The following is a 20119-nucleotide window of genomic DNA, read 5'->3' as shown; positions in this document are numbered from 1 at the left end:
GACACTACGGTGCTAATACGCAATGGTCACATAAACACCACCCTATATCGGAAACCTACTGACCGCTATTACTACCTACATGCCTCTAGCTTTCATCCAGATCATACCACACGATCCATTGTCTACAGCCAAGCTCTACGATACAACTGCATTTGCTCCAACCCCTCAGACAGAGACAAACACCTACAAGATCTCTATCATGCTTTCTTACAACTACAGTACCCACCTGCTGAAGTGAAGAAACAGATTGACAGGGCCAGAAGAGTACCCAGAAGTCACCTACTACAGGACAGGCCCAACAAAGAAAATAATAGAACACCGCTAGCCATCACCTTCAGCCCCCAACTAAAACCTCTCCAACGCATCATCAAGGATCTACAACCTATCCTGAAGGACGACCCATCACTCTCACAGATCTTGGAGACAGGCCAGTCCTTGCTTACAGACAGCCCCCCAATCTGAAGCAAATACTCACCAGCAACCACACACCACACAACAGAACCACTAACCCAGGAACCTATCCTTGCAACAAAGCCCATTGCCAACTCTGTCCACATATCTTCTATTCAGGGGACACCATCATAGGGCCTAATCACATCAGCCACATTATCAGAGGCTCGTTCACCTGCGCATCTACCAATGTGATATATGCCATCATGTGCCAGCAATGCCCCTCTGCCATGTACATTGGCCCAAACTGGACAGTCTCTACGTAAAAGAATGAATGGACACAAATCAGACGTCAAGAATTATAATATTCAAAAAACAGTTGGAGAATACTTCAATCTCTCTGGTCACTCGATTACAGACCTGAGGGTGGCTATCCTTCAACAAAAATCTTCAGAAACAGACTCCAACGAGAGCCTGCTGAATTGGAATTAATTTGCAAACTGGATACAATTAACTTAGGCTTGAATAGAGACTGGGAATGGATGAGTCATTACACAAAGTAAACTCTTTCCCATGTTATTTCTCCCCCCCACCCCACCCCCACTGTTCCTCAGATGTTCTTGTTAACTGCTGGAAATAGCCTACCTTGTCACCATGAAAGGTTTTCCTCCTTTGCCCCCCTGCTGTTGGTGATGGCTCATCTTAAGTGATCACTCTCCTTGCAGTGTGTATGATAAACCCATTGTTTCATGTTCTCTGTGTGTGTATATCAATCTCCCCTCTGTTTTTTCCACCAAATGCATCCGATGAAGTGAGCTGTAGCTCACGAAAGCTTATGCTCAAATAAATTTGTAGTCTCTAAGGTGCCATAAGTCCTCCTTTTCTTTTTGAGAAAACACCTGGAAGCAAGGACTGAATTGTGGGGAGAAGGGTTTTGGCGACAAAACAGCAATAGCGTACACACTGCAATGTGACTTTTTTCAAAAAAATCCCCACCCAGTTTTTGGAACAAAACCTTCCACCCCTGCAAAAGGCTTTTGTCTTTTCCCCTCCCTTTATTGCGACAAACAGCCAGTGTAGACACTACAGCTATTTTTTTCCCCCTATTTTATTGGCCTCCAGAAAGTGTTCCACAATTCCCATGCTGCCGCTCTGGTCAGCAGTTCGAATTCCGTTGCCCTGGAGCCAAGCTGCCCCTCCCCATTGCAAGGCCCGGGAATTTTAAATCTCATTTCCTGCTAGCTGGCTTCCCAGGTGGCTTCCCAGGTGAGCATGGGGGGCTATTGCTCCCGCTTGGACCACCGCTGAGTTGTTGGATCTGATCAGTATACGGGGAAAGGCGTCTTCAGTCGCAGCTGTGAGTGACCCGGAGGAATCGGGACACATATAGGCAAATTTCTCGAGGCTTGTGCGAAAAGTGCTATGATCAGGACACGCAGCAGTGCAGAGTGAAGATAAAGGAGCTGAGGCAGGCGTACCATAAGGCGTGGGAGGCGAACCATCACTCCGGTGGTGCACCTAAGACTTGCCACTTCTATAAGGAGGTGAAAGCTATCCTCTGGTGGTGACCCCACTTCCATCTCTGATAGCCCTGTGGATACTTCGGAGGCAGCAGAAAAAGAGGCTGAAATTCTGGATGAAGAAGTCGAGCTAGAAGAGGATATGGAGCTCCCAGCGGGGTCACCCGGTGGGGCAGGTAGCCAGGAATTTTTCTCCACTCCGGAAGCGCTCAATTGGGAGCAGGAAGCAGATGAGATGCCGGGTACGTTGCTGTGGCTTATGTAGGGAATCAAAAAGTGGGAGGCAGATAGTATTTTCTGTAAGCTGGACATTGCCCTGTGTAGCTAATCTGCATGACCAAGCAGGGTGTTGATGGACATCGAGACCTTCAGGGAATGCTCCAGAGAGAGGTTCTGGAAAGTTTCAAAGAGGTACTTGTTAATCTTCTGCCGAGATTCCGAGGGTTTGAAGCCTTGTTAGTTCCCCCATTGTAGGAAACTGTACCGTGCCATTTAGTGATCCCTGGAGCTGGGACCGAAGCGGCACATAGCTGGGTTGCATATAGACCAGGGTGAAGCCACAAGCATGCCATAGTTGTGCCCTGGTTTCCCTGGTTAACTGTAGCAGTGAGTTATCGGACAGCAGGTTGGCCACCTGTGAAAAAGTGTGTGATAATTTTAAAATGAGTTCCCTACAAAGCTGCCCTGTAAGCAGTGACCGTTTTGTCCGTACGCACAACCGCCTTCCCCCCACTCCTGACACTCACCATGATTGGGGTGCTCGCAGAGTTGTATGCCTGCTAAAGTCTCAGAGAGAAAGTGATTTCTATAGCAGAAGGCCCTGGTTATTAAAATATTTCATTTATTTGCTGGAATGTAACAATCCCTCTTCTGTGCAGTACAGACCTTGAGGAACACACCACGAACCCCTGCCGACCGGCTTCGACAGATAAGGAAAACCCTAGGCGCAGCAAAGAAGACCTGTTCCGGGAGCCTCTGCAGTGCGATGAGAGACAGACCAGGGCACGGAAAGAGTGCTGGGAAGCCGGAAGGCAGGCCGGAAAAGAGAGTGCTACTTTTGCTAGGCAAGCGACGGAGCGGATGATAAAAGTGATGGAGGGTCAGACAGGGCTGCTCAGGTCTTTGATACAGCGGCAGACGGAGCAGATCCGTGGTCGACCTGCACTGCAGCACGTGCACAATTCTTTGCCAACCCACCCCCCTCTATGCCCAGACGTTCCTTGTCACTCCACAGCCCTCTTGAGTTTCCCCATCACTCCACTCCTCTCACAGCTTGCACAATGGAGCTACACACAGTTGTGAGGTTTTACCCTTTTTAACAATAAATAAAGGCTGAGGTATTTAATGGTACAGCGTTTTTATTCTGTGTTCTACAGAAGCGTACAGCAATCAATTCACTCTTGGGAACAGGCTTCTAAAGCATTGTGTTGCATGGATCTTGGGCCCCAAAATTGTACATGGATGCATCAGGGAAGCAACTCCAAAGCAGATGTGTTACTGCCCCTCATTGTCAAAGTGGTTCCTCAAAGCCTCTCTGATGTTAATAGCAGCCCTCTGGGCTCCTCTGACAGCCCTAGCATCTGTCTGTTCAAACTGTGTAGCCAGCGCTCTGCCTCAGTGCTCCACACCTGAGCAAATATTTCACCCTTAGATTCACACAGATTATGCAAAGTGCAGCACGTGGCTATGACCACAGGACTGTTATCCTTGGTAAGGTCTAGCCTGCCACTGAGACACCCTCCAGGGATCTTTCAAACAGCCAAAGGCACATTTGACTGCATGTGACACCTGCTCAGACTGTTGTTAAAACGCTTCTTGCTGATGTCCAGGTGCCCTGTGTAAGGTATCATGAGCCGGGCTGTAATGGGTAAGCCGGGTCTCCCAGGATTACTGTGGCTATTTCCACATCCCCTACTGTGATCTTGTGATCTGGAAAGAAAGTCCAGCCTGCACTGATGTCCGTGAAATGCCCCCGGTGATCCACAAGCACCTGCAACACCATGGAAAGTATCCCTTCCTACTGATGTATTCAGAGGCAAGGTGGGACTGGTGCCATGGAATGTGTGTGCATCAATCACCCTGCCACAGTTAGGGAAATTCATCTCTGCAAAGCCATCCACTATTTCATGCACATTTCCCAGAGTCATGGTCCTCCACAGCAGGATGCAATTTATTGCCCTGCACACTTGGAGTAACACAGCCCCAAGAGTGGACTTCCCTACTCCAAATTGATTTGCAGCTAACCGGTAACAGTCTGGATTCGTCAGCTTCCACACAGCAATTGCAACACACTTCTCTACCAAAAGGACAGCTCTCATTCTGGTGTCCTTGCGCACAGGTCGGGGGCCAGCTCAGCACATAGCTCCAGGAAGGTTGCTTTATTCATCTTAAAGTTCTGTACCCACTGGTCTTCATCCCACACCTACATGACAATGTGATCTCACCAATCAGTGCTTGTTTCCCTAGCCTGAAAGCGACGATCTACCGTATGGAGCTGCTCTGTGAATGCACAAAGCACTGATAAGTAACTGTTGTCCATATCACACTCTGGTGCCTGCAATTCATCCTCTGTCAGTAACTGCGAGTAACTCTGCTGCCATGCGCAATTTCCTCATGACAATTAACTGTGCATAGAAAAGACGTGCGGGATCCATCCTCTCTCACTGCAGATGCTGGTGTGTACTACAAAAGACTGACAGTTGGAAAAACGTCGCAAAAGGAAGCCAGAAACCATTGAAGGGCTGGGACACAAAGCGGTGCACGACAGTACGTTTTGCACATCCTAGGATGCGCCATGCTCCGTTTCCGCATTCCCACAACACCTAGCAATGGATGGTGTCGCCAGGCACTGTGGGTTACATATACCCACACTCCATTGCTCTTGCTGTTGACAATGGTGCCCTGAATGTGGACACAATCTGTTGACAGAGAGAACAAATGTAGACTCTTTTTGGCGACTTTGCTTTTGTTGATTTTTTTCATGTCAGCATTAGTTTCATTGAGAAAACTTGCCAGTGTAGACAAGCCCTAAGCTGGAAGGGCATCTAGTTTGTGAGTAACAATACTTGAGGTGTCAAATTGGAGACCGGTGTAGCTGCCTTTCAAGACTTTCTGTAATCTGCCTGCAATGATATCTAGGGTGAAAAATTACTATTTGTAACCAATTTCTTTAGTGAAACAAGCTTAATTTGCGTGTTTGGCTTTATTTGCTTAGTAATCTGCTTTGTTCTGTCTGTTATCTCTTATGTTCACTTAAAATCCACTTTTTGTAGTTAATACATTTATTTCTTGTTTATCATGTAACCCAGTTTGTACAATTCGTAATGTGGGGGAGGGAGGAGAAGAGACTGCGTATGCCTTCCTCCACATTGAGGGAGGTGGCGGATTTCATGATGTACGTTTTGGATCTGTTCTTCAAGGGAGGTGGATACCTTAGTGCTGGGGCAATTCTCTTAAACTAAGCTTTCCCAGAACTGATCTCAGTGTCTGTTTGGCTTTGCAGTTGGGTGTGGCCTGCCTGTGTGTGTGCTGGAGAAGGCTTAATAGCCTAACACAGCAAGACAGGTAAAAAGGATGCCCCGGTTGGCGTAACAGGTGGGCTCAGTGGTATCTCAGCACATCATGTGGCACCTTAAGGGGTCCAACCCGTCACACCAGCCTCCCTCTTGCTCCTCTGACTTCTGAAGCCATACACTGACCATCTCGACTGCACCAACGAAAGATTCAGCTACCAGCTCAGCGGGTGCAGAATGAGAGTTGAATGAATTTTTGGTAGATTGAAGGGATGCTAACATTGTTTACCTCAATGAAAAAACATCCCAAAGGTTATAGCTGTCTGTTGTGCCCTGCATAATATCTCTGAAACGAAGAGGGAGGAGTTTCCGCAGAGGTGGAGCTGCTGTCTGCTAAGTGTGAATAGCCAGACACAGGGGCTATTACAAGAGCTCAATGTGGAGTTATACAGCCCAGAGAGGCTTTGAAAAAGCACTTTAACAGTGAGCCACAGTAATAAATAGTGGTGTACTGTGCTCCCCTTGGTCCTGCTGTTTTGGGACTTGTTCAGAATTTTGTGGTACTTGATGTAGATCTATGAATATAACACTGTCAATGCACCTATTAATTTTGCAATGCTTGCTGTACATTTATGATTATTACTGTTTGTTATTGATCCTGTGAGTTGTCATGCTGAACAGTAACAAATAAGTGGGTGCTTTCAGAACTGCTAGGCACTCTGCAGCATATGTTGTGAACTAATAAAGATGAATTATTTCCAAATAATAGAATTGTAGTCGGTAACAAAACCAGTGCAAAGAAAAAATTGTGCAATTTAAAAGCAAATATATTAAAAACTTAATAAATTAATGGAGCAGAATTTATGAAGGGGAAAGAACATTCATGTCCATTTTACCTACACATTCAGCAACTATGGCTTTCACAGGTCAGTGTATGTGAGGCTGTGGTTGTCTTAATGTCCTCTGGAGTGGAGTAGTAGGGGTAGGGATGAGGCCCCTGATGCCACATAAAATGTTGAAAGGCAGGTGTAGGGAGGTGCTGTAATGGAGATATCTGGGACTGAAAAGAGAGGAGAGCCTTAAATCTGTAGGTCCATAAGAGTCTGTGTTTGCTACTGGAGAAGCCCATTATGTCATGGTGCATCTCCCTCTTCTTTTCCTGCTTGGACTCCAGCGCCTTTCTCCAGTCTGCTCTTTTATTCTCCAGGCCATCTGCAGTGTTCACCCTCCAGCCCTTTTGCTCAAGGTCTGATGCAGCACTGCTTGCAGGATCTCATTGAACATGTCATCCCAAGTCCTCTTCTTTCTCCTCCTTGTCAGTGTTGTGTGGGTGTGGAGGGGGAACCCCTCAAGGGTGCCATGGCAGCAGCTACAGATAAATCACACAGAAGTACCATTGTCAATATAGTCACAACAGAGAGCAAGAGTTAAGATTCAGAACTCCCTTCCCTTGCTCCCCTAAAGTTTTAAACAAGACATGTCTATTGACACTTCTACTTGGGAGTGCTTGTGTATGGCACCACTCACAGCACCAGCCCTGGTGAGTATGGCTTGCCAGGGAGAGGAAAACGAGGAGGGAATTGCTCGGTTTCATGGAATTATAAATATAGGGCACTGGCACTGTAAATTGACACCATTGTCCACAGGCGGTAGTGATTTTAGCTGATTTCTCACTCGTGTGTGTAACAAAAGCATGGAAAGTACAGCTGCTGCTGCTGTCCCAAAGCGCCCACCCAGGCCTGTATGCTTCTAGACTGTGTATTGCAGTGTTTCCCGCTGAAGTTATTGCTGACTGGTATAGGGAAAGTGTCCTACTGCAGAGGAAGAGGCTGCCATATGTAGAAACCTTCAGCAGAAGATTGCAGAGTACCTCCAAGAAAGTTCCATCGAGATCTTTCAGGAGGATTCAAGGGATGTCCCTGTATACATAAACAAACTGCTCCGCCTGGACCCCCTAGCCTAACTGTGGGGAATGAAAAATAAGATAGTGCTACCTCTCTTTGTTGTATTGCTACCTCTGCTAGTACAAGTATATTAATGAAGAGTGGATAGCTGTGTCCTTTGAAGTTGGGAGAGCCATCACTACATCATTGTAATGGGAAATACAGTTGCAGACTTAACCTGAGGTTCCTGCCCCTGCATCAGGCTTACTTGTGCTCAACTGCTGGGACTGACTGGACTGCAGTGGAGTTTCAAAAAGGTCCTGGCTTGCAGCATAGCTGGAGCCCTGGTCACATGTCCCCCCCATCAGAGGTATCCATGGTGGTCTGCGGGGTGTGGGGGTCTCGGCTAAATATGGCACGTGGCTCTTTGTAAAAGCAGCAGGTCTGTGACTCAGCACTGGAATGACTGTTCACCTCCTTGGCCTTCTGATATGCTTGCTGCAGTTCCTTCTCCTCCATCCCCCATGCCATTTGGTCGTAGATGACCATGTTTCTATGGCTAGTTCATAGCTGTGCCTACTCAGCCTCTTCTCCCCACAGGCCAAGGAGATCCGATGTCTCCAAGCCAGAGTGCATCTGGAGTATGTAGCTGGCACGATCGGCTGGGCAGTTACACACAACAAGGGAGAGCTGCGTGTTGTGTTTGCCAATCTGGACAATCAGGAAATGGCATTTCAAAAATTAATAGGGCCTTAAAGGGGAGAGGGGCCTTCTGGTCTCCATGACCCCTGGGCAGAGTGGTCAGTGTTGGGCATTTTGGGACAGCTGCTGGAGGACTGTTAGACTCAACATAAGTAATAATGTCTATACTGAGGTCGACACAGCGTGAGTACATTGACCATGGCAGAACTCTGCTCAGGAGGTGATGTTACTGCGTCACTGTAACAGGGCACTTACATCGGTAAGAGAGAAATTTAAGCGTAGACTCGTGCACAACTAGGTCAAAGCAAGGTGGCTTTTGTAGACCAGTCCTAATTTGTAATTGACTTAAAATAAACTGAAATAAGCCTTATTTAAATGAAAATAAGAATGCCCACACAGTCTTTTGCACTGGTTTAGCTAAATAGGTTTAAAATCACAACTTAAGTTTGAACTGGTGAAACTTTTTGGTCTAGATAAGCCCTTTGAAATGAAAGGGTAGTTTCCTCTAGAGTCTAGACAGTAGCAGTTAGTAAATAGCTTCTGGAAACTTTGATCTTAAACAGATCGTCTAAAAGGAAGTGTGATAAATAACTACAAGTGGAGTCTTACAACAATATATAATGCCTACATAGTTACCGAATGGTTGGAAATGGTTTCCCAATGGAAAATAGCCTTGTTTGCAAAATCAAAATAAAAAAACTCCAATTTTAAGTAATTTTTATTTTTCTGTTAGGAAAACTTACATGAGGGCAGCCTGCCTGGAAGGCTTTTGCCAGTATCATTGTCTACCTACAGCCAGAAAGTGAAATTTAAAAAAATCTTCTAGTAGGGCTGCTGAGGCCGAGTGCCCTGACACTGCCTCCCTGCTAGCTGGATGGAAGGCTTTTGTCAATTTTACAGGTAGAAAGTGAACTTCACAAGAGCTTTCCAGCTTCTCCCAAAATGGCATTTTCTGGAAGTCCCTTGTGAAAAATTTCAGGTTTGACTTTTTGTCCTGGGTTCAAGACTAAACTTTTTTTGAAAACCATTTTCCATCCAGATCTTCTGCAGAACTGTGTAGCTGTGATACTGTGAATCACGAGGTGTTTTCTGCCTACTTCTGTGAAGTGGTTATGGTAGCTTTGAGCATTCCTCTGGGAAAGATCTGAGTCGTGATAGCAGTCGCTCCTCTTCACTAAGGACGCTTACCTTTTTGGAGTCCTATGTAGCTCAAGCTTCCAGTCCCTCTCGCTTAACTTGTAAAGGAGGTTGAGAACCTATTGCTGTGCCACCAATGTGCTGATGAGACCTAGCTGTCCTCTTCTCTAGGACTGGCATTGTGGTCTCCCTGCCGTTCTGATGTTTGGCTAAAAGAGGGATGTGGAGGAAAAACGGCAGGCTAAGGTTCAGAATAGACGAGATGGAGATGGTGATGGTTGGAAGAGAGCAGCATTTTGAGAAATGGATATTTGATAAGTTGCATATATTCTTCACTTGCTCCATTATTTTATTGTCCTTTTCAACTCTTCTGTGGGTTTCCAAGTAGTCAGTAATGTTTTCATCTTCACTTAATGAGAATGTATCCTTTCCACTGAGGATGTGATTAGCCATGGTGATCCGTGCTTTTGTCACCTTAAGGTTAGACTATAGTTTTCACAGGAGGCTGATCCTGAAGGTCAACAAAAGGTGCGACTGCTGCTGCTCGTAGCATTCCACATGCGAATTATGCCCACCAGTGAGAGCACATCATACTACTACGCTGCTCTTAACATTGGCTGCCAGTTAAATTGAGAGTCCAATTCAAGATGCTGGTGCTGCTCCTCATAATCCTTATTGTATCAACTACCAGAGTAACTGCCTCTCCTCTGTGGCATGAAACAATAACTGTGATTGGCAGGGATGCTTTCTGTGTCTTGCATGAACCAAGGGGGGAGCATTGAGTAGAAGGCCATGGAATTTGCTGCTGCTCTGTATCAGGTTGAGCAGGACTCTCTTTATGCCTTTTCCTTTGAGTTGGTAAGTGAATCTGGTACTAGAGTAGGTGATTCCATTGAAGCAGATAGCCCTTAGAAAGGAAGGGAGCTCCACTAGTGGTAGTAACATTAGAGTGTAGACGGGGCACCAATATCTTAACCGCCTTATCATATAAACCTGCTCTGAATGGTCAGTATTGTGCAGTGATTAAAATGCTGGTGACCATCTGTGCTGAGTTCACATTAGTGTTTCCAGTAGTGGTAGTAACAGCAGGGAAATTTGAAGAACAGAAGTCCATTGTAAAGATGGCCTTTGTGCATGAAGTTTTCCTTGTAAGCTAACCTGGGTGGTAGTTTCATTTCTGATTGCAGCCTTTAGCAGTGTCATCCTTCTGGTCCTCCAAAATCTTTCAAAAGTCCTCCTCAAAAAAAGAGAAATCAGTACTTGGTATGCCCAATGATAAAACAACAAGGCAAGCTGGAATGGGGAGGAGAGAATAAAAATAAATGAACAAGTAGAGCCCATTTTAATATATCATAAGCGAGCAGTAAATGGCATAAATGTGTCTTGCTTTACATTTCACCTTTAGAGGAATTGCTGGAATGGCTTTATTCTTTTTTGTGATATTTGCTCTGTATTACACTCCAGCTGCACATCAAGAAGCTAGGTTTCAGAGTAGCAGCCGTGTTAGTCTGTATCCGCAAAAAGAACAGGAGTACTTGTGGCATCTTAGAGATTAACAAATTTATTAGAGCTAATAAATTTGTTAGTCTCTAAGGTGCCACAAGTACTCCTATCAAGAAGCTAGTGACTACTTTTAAAAGAACCATCTTTTTCAAGTGACGGTAATGAGTTTCTGTATTGTTGTATAATGCTCCGAATAAAAACAATTTGCTTCTTGTTAGGTCACTTGTTTATTCTCTCAGAAGGTTGTCTTCATAACTTTACAAATTACTGATTAAGGCCTTGGTGCTGGAATGTGGGCAGTTTTATGTGAAATTCTGCCTAAAGAGAGAGGCAGTATGGTCTAGTGAAACGGAGTGTGTGCCAGAAACGTCCAAGTTCTAATCTCAGCTCCATAGGTGCTGGAACTAGGAGTGCTGGGGGGGCTGCTGCACTCCCTGGCTTGAAGTGGTTTCCATTATGTACACAGTTTACAGTTTGGTTCAGCGGCTCTCAGCGCCCCCACTATAAACATTGTTCCAGCACCACTGCTTAGCTCTGGTGTGGCATTGATAATTTATTTAATCATCGCAAAAAATCAACACCATAAACACATTTTAATAAAAGCATGATTCAGTGTAAAAATACAGTGTGTCTAAACTTGAAGTTTTGATGTTTGTTTACTGTCAAAGGAATGTTGGGAAACTAATGTTTGAAATATTTGATTTAGGACTTTATCTGTTTCCAAATGATAGTAAATCATGTTTTTTATTTTATTCCTTTTTTCTTTTCTTTTTTTGCAGTATCCATGGCAAATATTGGAGAAAAAGGTAAGATAGATAGATGGATAGATATCTTAAACAGTACTGTCATGTAATGAAACTGAGCAACACACAAGAAAAATAAGCAGGCCTTCTGATCATTTAAAAATAATCAGACCTGTAACTCAAATTTATTGCAAAATCATGTATATCATATTAACTGGATCTATGAATCTCACTTACAAACAGCTAATCTATTGTTTTTACAACCACTGATTTATCTGTAAGAAATAAGGTTTTAAAAAATAAGAAGATTGCAGTGATTTTTAGTTTTCTCAAGTTTGTAGTGTTTAAAAAGTCATTTTTAATTTTGCTTAGACTTCTTCTAAGTACTAGGTCTGTAGAATAGAAGAGTTCTGTTTTCCTTCCTTATCTATACTGTTCTGTTTTAAGGAGGCGCCTTTGAGGGGGGGAAAAAAAAAAGTAATTTTAAAATGAATTTTAGTGGAAATAAAAGTTAGCTCTGGGGACAGGCAGTAGTAGTGAAAGCTTTTCCACTACTCGCTCGACTAGAAAAAAATCTACTTCTGTTGGATGAGGTTAATTAATTCTCTACACTTATTTAATATTTTTCATGTGTCTGTAGAGACAGCCAGCAGAGAGATCGGGTGTGATGTGGTTTCTATTATGTGAACATCTATTCAGTCAGGACTTTGATAATAAAACTTCCTTCACATTGAGCTCCAAATAGCCATTGCGCTGTAAGGAGAGGTTTCAGAGTAGCAGCCGTGTTAGTCTGTATTCACAAAAAGAAAAGGAGGACTTGTGGCACCTTAGAGACTAACAAATTTATTAGAGCATAAGCTTTCGTGAGCTACAGCTCACTTCAGTAATTACTTCAGTAATGCATCCGATGAAGTGAGCTGTAGCTCACGAAAGCTTATGCTCTAACAAATTTGTTAGTCTCTAAGGTGTCACAAGTACTCCTTTTCTTTTTACTGTAAGGAGAGTGATCACTTAAGATAAGCCATCACCAGCAGCAGGGGGGGGGAAGGAGGAAAACCTTTCATGGTGACAAGCAAGGTAGGCTATTTCCAGCAGTTAACAAGAATATCTGAGGAACAGTGGGGGGGTGGGGGGGAGAAATACCATGGGGAAATAGTTTTACTTTGTGTAATGACTCATCCATTCCCAGTCTCTATTCAAGCCTAAGTTAATTGTATCCAGTTTGCAAATTAATTCCAATTCAGCAGTCTCTCATTGGAGTCTGTTTGTTTTTGAAGCTTTTTTGTTGAAGGATAGCCACTCTTAGGTCTGTAATCGAGTGACCAGAGAGATTGAAGTGTTCTCCAACTGGTTTTTGAATGTTATAATTCTTGACGTCTGATTTGTGTCCATTCATTCTTTTACGTAGAGACTGTCCAGTTTGGCCAATGTACACGGCAGAGGGGCATTGCTGGCACATGATGGCATATATCACATTGGTAGATGCGCAGGTGAACGAGCCTCTGATAGTGTGTCTGATGCGATTAGGCCCTATGATGGTGTCCCCTGAATAGATATGTGGACAGAGTTGGCAACGGGCTTTGTTGCAAGGATAGGTTCCTGGGTTAGTGGTTCTGTTGTGTGGTGTGTGGTTGCTGGTGAGTATTTGCTTCAGATTGGGGGGCTGTCTGTAAGCAAGGACTGGCCTGTCTCCCAAGATCTGTGAGAGTGATGGGTCGTCCTTCAGGATAGGTTGTAGATCCTTGATGATGCGTTGGAGAGGTTTTAGTTGGGGCTGAAGGTGATGGCTAGTGGCGTTCTGTTGTTTTCTTTGTTGGGCCTGTCCTGTAGTAGGTGACTTCTGGGTACTCTTCTGGCTCTGTCAATCTGTTTCTTCACTTCAGCAGGTGGGTATTGTAGTTGTAGGAATGCATGACAGCGATCTTGTAGGTGTTTGTCTCTGTCTGAGGGGTTGGAGCAAATGCGGTTATATCGTAGAGGCTGTAGACAATGGATCGTGTGCTGTGGTCTGGATGAAAGCTAGAGGCATGTAGGTAGGAATAGCGGTCAGTAGGTTTCCGATATAGAGTGGTGTTTATGTGACCATCGCTTATTAGCACCGTAGTGTCCAGGAAGTGGATCTCTTGTGTGGACTGGTCCAGGCTGAGGTTGATGGTGGGATGGAAATTGTTGAAATCATGGTGGAATTCCTCAAGGGCTTCTTTTCCATGGGTCCAGATGATGAAGATGTCATCAATGAAGCGCAAGTAGAGTAGGGGTGTTAAGAGACGAGAGCTGAGGAAGCGTTGTTCTAAGTCAGCCATAAAAATGTTGGCATACTGTGGGGCCATGCGGGTACCCATCGTAGTGCTGCTGATTTGAAGGTATACATTGTCCCCAAATGTGAAATAGTTATGGGTGAGGACAAAGTCACAAAGTTCAGCCACCAGGTTAGCCGTGACATTATCGGGGATACTGTTCCTGACGGCTTGTAGTCCATCTTTGTGTGGAATGTTGGTGTAGAGGGCTTCTACATCCATAGTGGCTAGGATGGTGTTTTTAGGAAGATCACCAATGGACTGTAGTTTCCTCAGGAAGTCAGTGGTGTCTCGAAGATAGCTGGGAGTGCTGGTAATGTAGGGCCTGAGGAGGGAGTCTACATAGCCAGACAATCCTGCTGTCAGGGTGCCAATGCCTGAGTTGATGGGGTGTCCAGGATTTCCAGGTTTATGGATCTTGGGTAGCAGATAGAATACCCCAGGTCGGGGTTCTAGGGATGTGTCTGTGCGGATTTGTTCTTGTGCTTTTTCAGGGAGTTTCTTGAGCAAATGCTGTAGTTTCTTTTGGTAACTCTCAGTTGGATCAGAGGGTAATGGCTTGTAGAAAGTGGTGTTGGAGAGCTGCCTAGTAGCCTCTTGTTCATACTCCGACCTATTCATGATGACGACAGCACCTCCTTTGTCAGCCTTTTTGATTATGATGTCAGAGTTGTTTCTGAGGCTGTGGATGGCATTGTGTTCTGCATGGCTGAGGTTATGGGGCAAGCGATGCTGCTTTTCCACAATTTCAGCTTGTGCACGTCGGCGGAAGCACTCTATGTAGAAGTCCAGGCTGCTGTTTCGACCTTCAGGAGGAGTCCACCCAGAATTCTTTTTTTTTGTAGTGTTGGTAGGAAGGTCTCTGTGGGTTAATATGTTGGTCAGAGGTGTGCTGGAAATATTCCTTGAGTCGGAGACGTCGAAAATAGGATTCTAGGTCACCACAGAAATGTATCATGTTCTTGGGGGTGGAGGGGCAAAAGGAGAGGCCCCGAGATATGACAGATTCTTCTGCTGGGCTAAGAGTATAGTTGGATAGATTAACAATATTGCTGGGTGGGCTACGGGAACCACTGTTGTGGCCCCTTGTGGCATGTAGTAGTTTAGATAGCTTAGTGTCCTTTTTCTTTTGTAGAGAAGCAAAGTGTGTGTTGTAAATGGCTTGTCTAGTTTTTGTAACTTATCATGCATTCCTACAACTACAATACCCACCTGCTGAAGTGAAGAAACAGATTGACAGAGCCAGAAGAGTACCCAGAAGTCACCTACTACAGGACAGGCCCAACAAAGAAAATAACAGAACGCCACTAGCCATCACTTTCAGCCCCCAACTAAAACCTCTCCAACGCATTATCAAGGATCTACAACCTATTCTGAAGGACGACCCATCACTCTCACAGATCTTGGGAGACAGGCCAGTCCTTGCTTACAGACAGCCCCCCAATCTGAAGCAAATACTCACCAGCAACCACACATCACACAACAGAACCACCAACCCAGGAACCTATCCTTGCAACAAAGCCCGTTGCTAACTCTGTCTACATATCTATTCAGGGGACAGCATCATAGGGCCTAATCGCATCAGCCACACTATCAGAGGCTCGTTCACCTGCGCATCTACCAATGTGATATATGCCATCATGTTCCAGCAATGCCCCTCTGCCATATACATTGGTCAAACTGGACAGTCTCTACGTAAAAGAATGAATGGACACAAATCAGACGTCAAGAATTATAACATTCAAAAACCAGTTGGAGAACACTTCAATCTCTCTGGTCACTCGATTACAGACCTAAGAGTGGCTATCCTTCAACAGAAAGCTTCAAAAACAGACTCCAACGAGAGACTGCTGAATTGGAATTAATTTGCAAACTGGATACAATTAACTTAGGCTTGAATAGAGACTGGGAATGGATGAGTCATTACACAAACTAAAACTCTTTCCCCATGTTATTTCTCCCCCCCACCTCACCCCCCACTGTTCCTCAGCTATTCTTGTTAACTGCTGGAAATAGCCTACCTTGCTTGTCACCATGAAAGGTTTTCCTCCTTTCCCCCTCATGCTGCTGGTGATGGCTTATCTTAAGTGATCACTCTCCTTGCAGTGTGTATGATAAACCCATTGTTTCATGTTCTCTGTGTGTGTATATCAATTTCCCCTCTGTTTTTTCCACCAAATGCATCCGATGAAGTGAGCTGTAGCTCACGAAAGCTTATGCTCTAATAAATTTGTTAGTCTCTAAGGTGCCGCAAGTACTCCTTTACAGTAAAGAGAGGAAACCTACATTTTCCAAGTACCTCCAATGGGAAATGTTGACATTTTGAAATTGCATTCCATTTTGAAGCAGAACAAACTCAAAATAATGGCAATATTTACAAAACAAAACAATTCAGAAAGCTTCAGGTTGGAAATTACAACATTTTTATCAAAAACTAAAGTCAAATTGGTGAAACAAATTTTGTCATTTCAAATTAACATTGTGAAATTAAAAAAGGTTTCTGAACATCCATTCCAAACAATTCTTCCAAGTGGAAAATTGAAGACTTGTGTTGAAATCAACATTTTCCTGCAGAAAATGTTGATTTCAGTGAAACCGCATGTCTGACAGGAAAATTTGTTTGAAAAATGTCAACCGGCTGTAATAGCAATGTTGTTTGCTTAGTACTTACCTAGTCTGGATTAGATCTAGAAATTTCCAGAGGACCCCCCTCCTCCACTATACACACAAAATAAACAGCTGAACATACTTTCTTCAGACTTTTCAGAAAAAGACTGAGAAGCATGCATAATTTCAGCTAGAAGGATTTTTTCAGAATTATAAACCCTTGAAAATAGAGGATTGGAATGAAAGTGCCTTCGCAGTCATCACTAAAATTGCTCCCTCTAGGCTATATTACTTTCAAGTTTATTGAAGTGCATCTAGGAAATGTACATGGTAGCTCAGGGATGCAAGTCTCTCCCTTCTCCCCACCCCTCCACCCATTTAAAAGAAATGGTTCAGCTTTTTCTTTTGCTTGTGTAACTCCAGTAGTTTTTGTGTTGGTACATATGTGGTTCTCAGTGAAGCACTGAGTTTTGTCAAGTTAAGAAATTCTAAATAATCAAATTTTTGTGCAGTTCATGATTTCCATTAATGATCTGTTTGACATGTGTAAACTTAAAACATATCTGTAGTTCCCCACACCTGATTTGAGAATTCTGAAACAATAATGCCAGTGGATTTTTGTGTCTTTGCATGCAGAGACCAGATGGTGGTTCTGCCGTAATTCCCTTGTAATGCACTAGATGGCACTCAAAATTCCCGTTTTTATAATAGGCAGCACTGGTAGTCCTGCCTGCATTTCCCAGTTTTCAGTTGCTTATAACTTGGGCAAGCTTTAACCACTCAGGATGAAATTTCCTGTACTGACTGTTTGTTTGCCTCCGGCTGAATGTTTATGCAGAGTTTCAGCAAAAATAGTTCAGTCATTTCTGAGAATGAGATTAGAGAAAAATACATTGGTTTGCCCATATTTTTGGTTTTAAAAAATCTTACAACTATTTCATTGAGAAACTCTAGTGCCTCCGGAGCAAGACTCAGATTTTGGCAGGTGGATTGCTTTTGTGTCAGGGATGTGCCTAGAAAAACTGCAAATTTGGCTAAGTTATAAACCTTTGAAAAATCTCAGGGACTTGGAAGTTGAGAACAGAGAAGGAGACAGGATCGAATGGGCGAGGAGACTGGAACTGAGATGAGAAGCCCCGTGGGAGGGGAGACTCAGATAAGGTGCTGGAGAGGAAAAGATGAGACTGGGGGATGGAATAAAGGCAGAAGGGGCCAGGCTTACAGGGAACAGGGGTAGAAGAGTCTGTGAGCACTAGAACAGTGGTTCTCAACCAGGGGTCTGGGGCCGCCAAGCAGGGCCAGCGTTAGTCTTGCTGGGCCCAGGGCAGAAAGCCGAAGCCCCACCTCATGGGACCGGAACCCCTAGGGTTGCAACTGAAGCCTGAGCAATGTAGCTTCATGGGGGTTCCTGTGGCATGGGGCCCCAGGCAATTGCCCTGCTTGCTACCCCTTAATGACAGCCCTGGCTTTTTATATGCAGAAAACCAGTTCTTGGGCACAAGTGGTCCGTGGAGGTTTTATAGCAAGTTGGAGGGGGCTCAGAAAGAAAAGGTTGAGAACCCTTACACTAGAACATGTTACACTGCAGTACCTGGGATGGAACCCAAGATTCCTGAGTGTCTCTGTTCCTTTGCTGTCCATGTGTATGCCTCATCCTTTCTAGTGCTGGTCCATATGGAGAATGACATTCTACTACTGCTATCAGTTTCTCCTTTGACACAAGTTCTGAGATCCTAAAGAAGGGTTGGGCAAACTACAGACCGCAGGCCACATCCAGCCCACCAGCTGATTTAATCCGGCCCTCAAGCTCCCGCTGGGGAGCAGGGTCTGGGGCTTGCCCCACTCCCATGCTCCAACCAGGCAGCGGGGTCGGGGGTTGCTCCTCATGCGTGTGCTGTGGCTCCCGAAAGCAGTAGCATGTCCCCCCTCAGGCTCCTATGTTTAGGGGCAGCCCAGAGGCTCCGTCTGCTGCCCCATCCGCAGGTGCCACCCCTGCAGCTCCCATTGGCCAGGATCTGCGGCCAATGGGAGCTGCAGGAGCGGCGCCTGCGGACAGGGCAGCACATGGAGCCCCTGGGCTGCTCCTAAACATAGGAGCTGGAGGAGGGACATGCCACTGCTTTCCAGAGCTGTTTGAGGTAAGCACTGCTCGGAGCCTACACCCCTAACCCCCTCCTGTGTGCCAAACCCCTGCCCCAGCCCTGATCCCCCTCCCACCCTCTGAACCCCTCAGTCCCAGTCCGGAGCACCCTCCTGCACCCGAAATCCCTCATCCCCAGCCCCACCCCAGAGCCCACACCCCCAGCAAGAGCCCTCACCCCCTCCTGTACCCCAGCCCCAATTTGTGAGCATTCATGGACCACCATACAATTTCCATACCCAGATGCGACCCTCAGGCCAAAAGGTTTCCCCCATCCCTGGTCTGAACATTCCAACTGATAACCTATGTCAGTATCAATATGATGCCAAGTGATGGAATTTGTTTTCACTTAGCCTTTTTAATTACATAAGAAATGAGACACAAAACCACTACATTAAAGGAAAGTTAATGTTGCAAAGTTAAGCACGGAAAAGTTCGGAACTGCAGAACTATGTTTGCCTGTGAAATCTTAATTTGGCCCCCTTGTGTGTATGCCTTATAATAATATGAGATCATGTAAATAAGACTTTTTTTTCCCATAGAACTTCTGCCTCATTCAGTGCACAGGATGGACTTATCAGGGGATCAAACAGGGTTGTGTAGTAAAAGAGGCGTCCTCTGTAGGACCTCTGGTTCATTTGTTCCAGAAGTTGGAAGGTGTGTGGAGAATGAGTCGAGATTTCAGGAAGAGAAAGTAGTCTCATGGTTATACAGTTGAATGCTGCCCTGGAAAATGGGATTCTGTCCCAGCCTCTGCAACAGAGATGCTGGGCAAGTCACTTAAACCAGACTTTCCACAGGTGGTCACTAGGTGTGTTTGCCTCATTTTCTGGGTGCCCAGCTTGATACTCTGCGGTTTGATTTGCAGAAGAACTGAGCACTCACAGTTGCAAATGCAGTCAGTGGGAGCTGTGCTTTGAACATAAAAAGTGCTATATAAGGCTAAGTACTCTGGAAAAAAAACAGGTCCTTGTCATCTCTAATTGGGCACCCAAAATTAATGGAAACTTTTGACTTAATCCTTCTGTGTCTCAGATCACGCTCTATAAAATGAGGTAATAGCCCCCTCAATCTCACTTCACAGTGATAGACAATTAATTAGTGTTTGTGAAGCACTTGGATTCTATAGCCATGAGTGCCATAGAAAAGCCAATGATGAAAGTATTAATTTTGTATTCTAAACAGGGTTTGATTAGTATGAAGTAAATAAAGCCTAGGACCACACATTGTAAAATGAGGATAATTCAAAACATTGAATAGCTACTCATTGAGTAAACTCTGTTTGTTCTGGGTACTGAGTGAGGCAGGGGTCCTTTGCAGAAAAAAACAGCGTGTGATCACATAATTAAAGAGTGTATCATACTGCATACGTAGAAGGGTATGCAGGCAACCTTAATTTTGATGGCTCCTAACTTCTGAATGCTTCACTTTGCAACCTTAATGTTCTTTTAACATATTTTTGAATATAATTATAATTACAGTTTATTTTATATTTATATTGCACCAGGAAAGTCCTCTGATTTATAGTCATTTTGTGCCATGAATGTGTATGGTGCTGTCATCGTATTGTTGTAAATCATAATGGAAAATAAACAATATGCTGAATTGCATATTGTGTTGTCAATTAATGGGTATATTGTTTTTCAAAATCATCCCTGCAATAAGATTTTTCCCCTTTTTCCAAG

General features: G+C 44.6%; 2 protein-coding genes and 1 long non-coding RNA gene across 3 annotated transcripts in view; 1 reads left to right on the top strand and 2 right to left on the bottom strand.

Moving 5' to 3' along the window:
* The window catches only part of CNOT7 (CCR4-NOT transcription complex subunit 7), a 117427-nt gene that overhangs the window by 5448 nt on the left and 91860 nt on the right, over positions 1 to 20119 (bottom strand). The gene's annotated exons all lie outside the window — the stretch shown is intronic.
* Positions 1 to 20119, top strand: part of ZDHHC2 (zinc finger DHHC-type palmitoyltransferase 2) — a 77026-nt gene that overhangs the window by 15649 nt on the left and 41258 nt on the right. The window contains 1 exon segment of the mRNA XM_038398881.2: positions 11427 to 11453. Coding sequence (XP_038254809.1) covers positions 11427 to 11453 — 27 coding nt within the window.
* On the bottom strand, positions 6719 to 18322 carry LOC122460018. The gene is made up of 3 exons (XR_006281056.1): positions 17861 to 18322; positions 15279 to 15287; positions 6719 to 6731 (listed from the first exon to the last, which is right to left on the bottom strand). It is a non-coding gene; the product is annotated as an uncharacterized LOC122460018 (long non-coding RNA).

The sequence above is a fragment of the Dermochelys coriacea genome, chromosome 4 (assembly GCF_009764565.3).
Source record: "Dermochelys coriacea isolate rDerCor1 chromosome 4, rDerCor1.pri.v4, whole genome shotgun sequence".
NCBI lineage: Eukaryota > Metazoa > Chordata > Testudines > Dermochelyidae > Dermochelys > Dermochelys coriacea.
The sequence above is the reverse complement of the archived record's forward strand: the minus strand, read 5'-3'. Positions and strand labels throughout refer to the sequence as shown.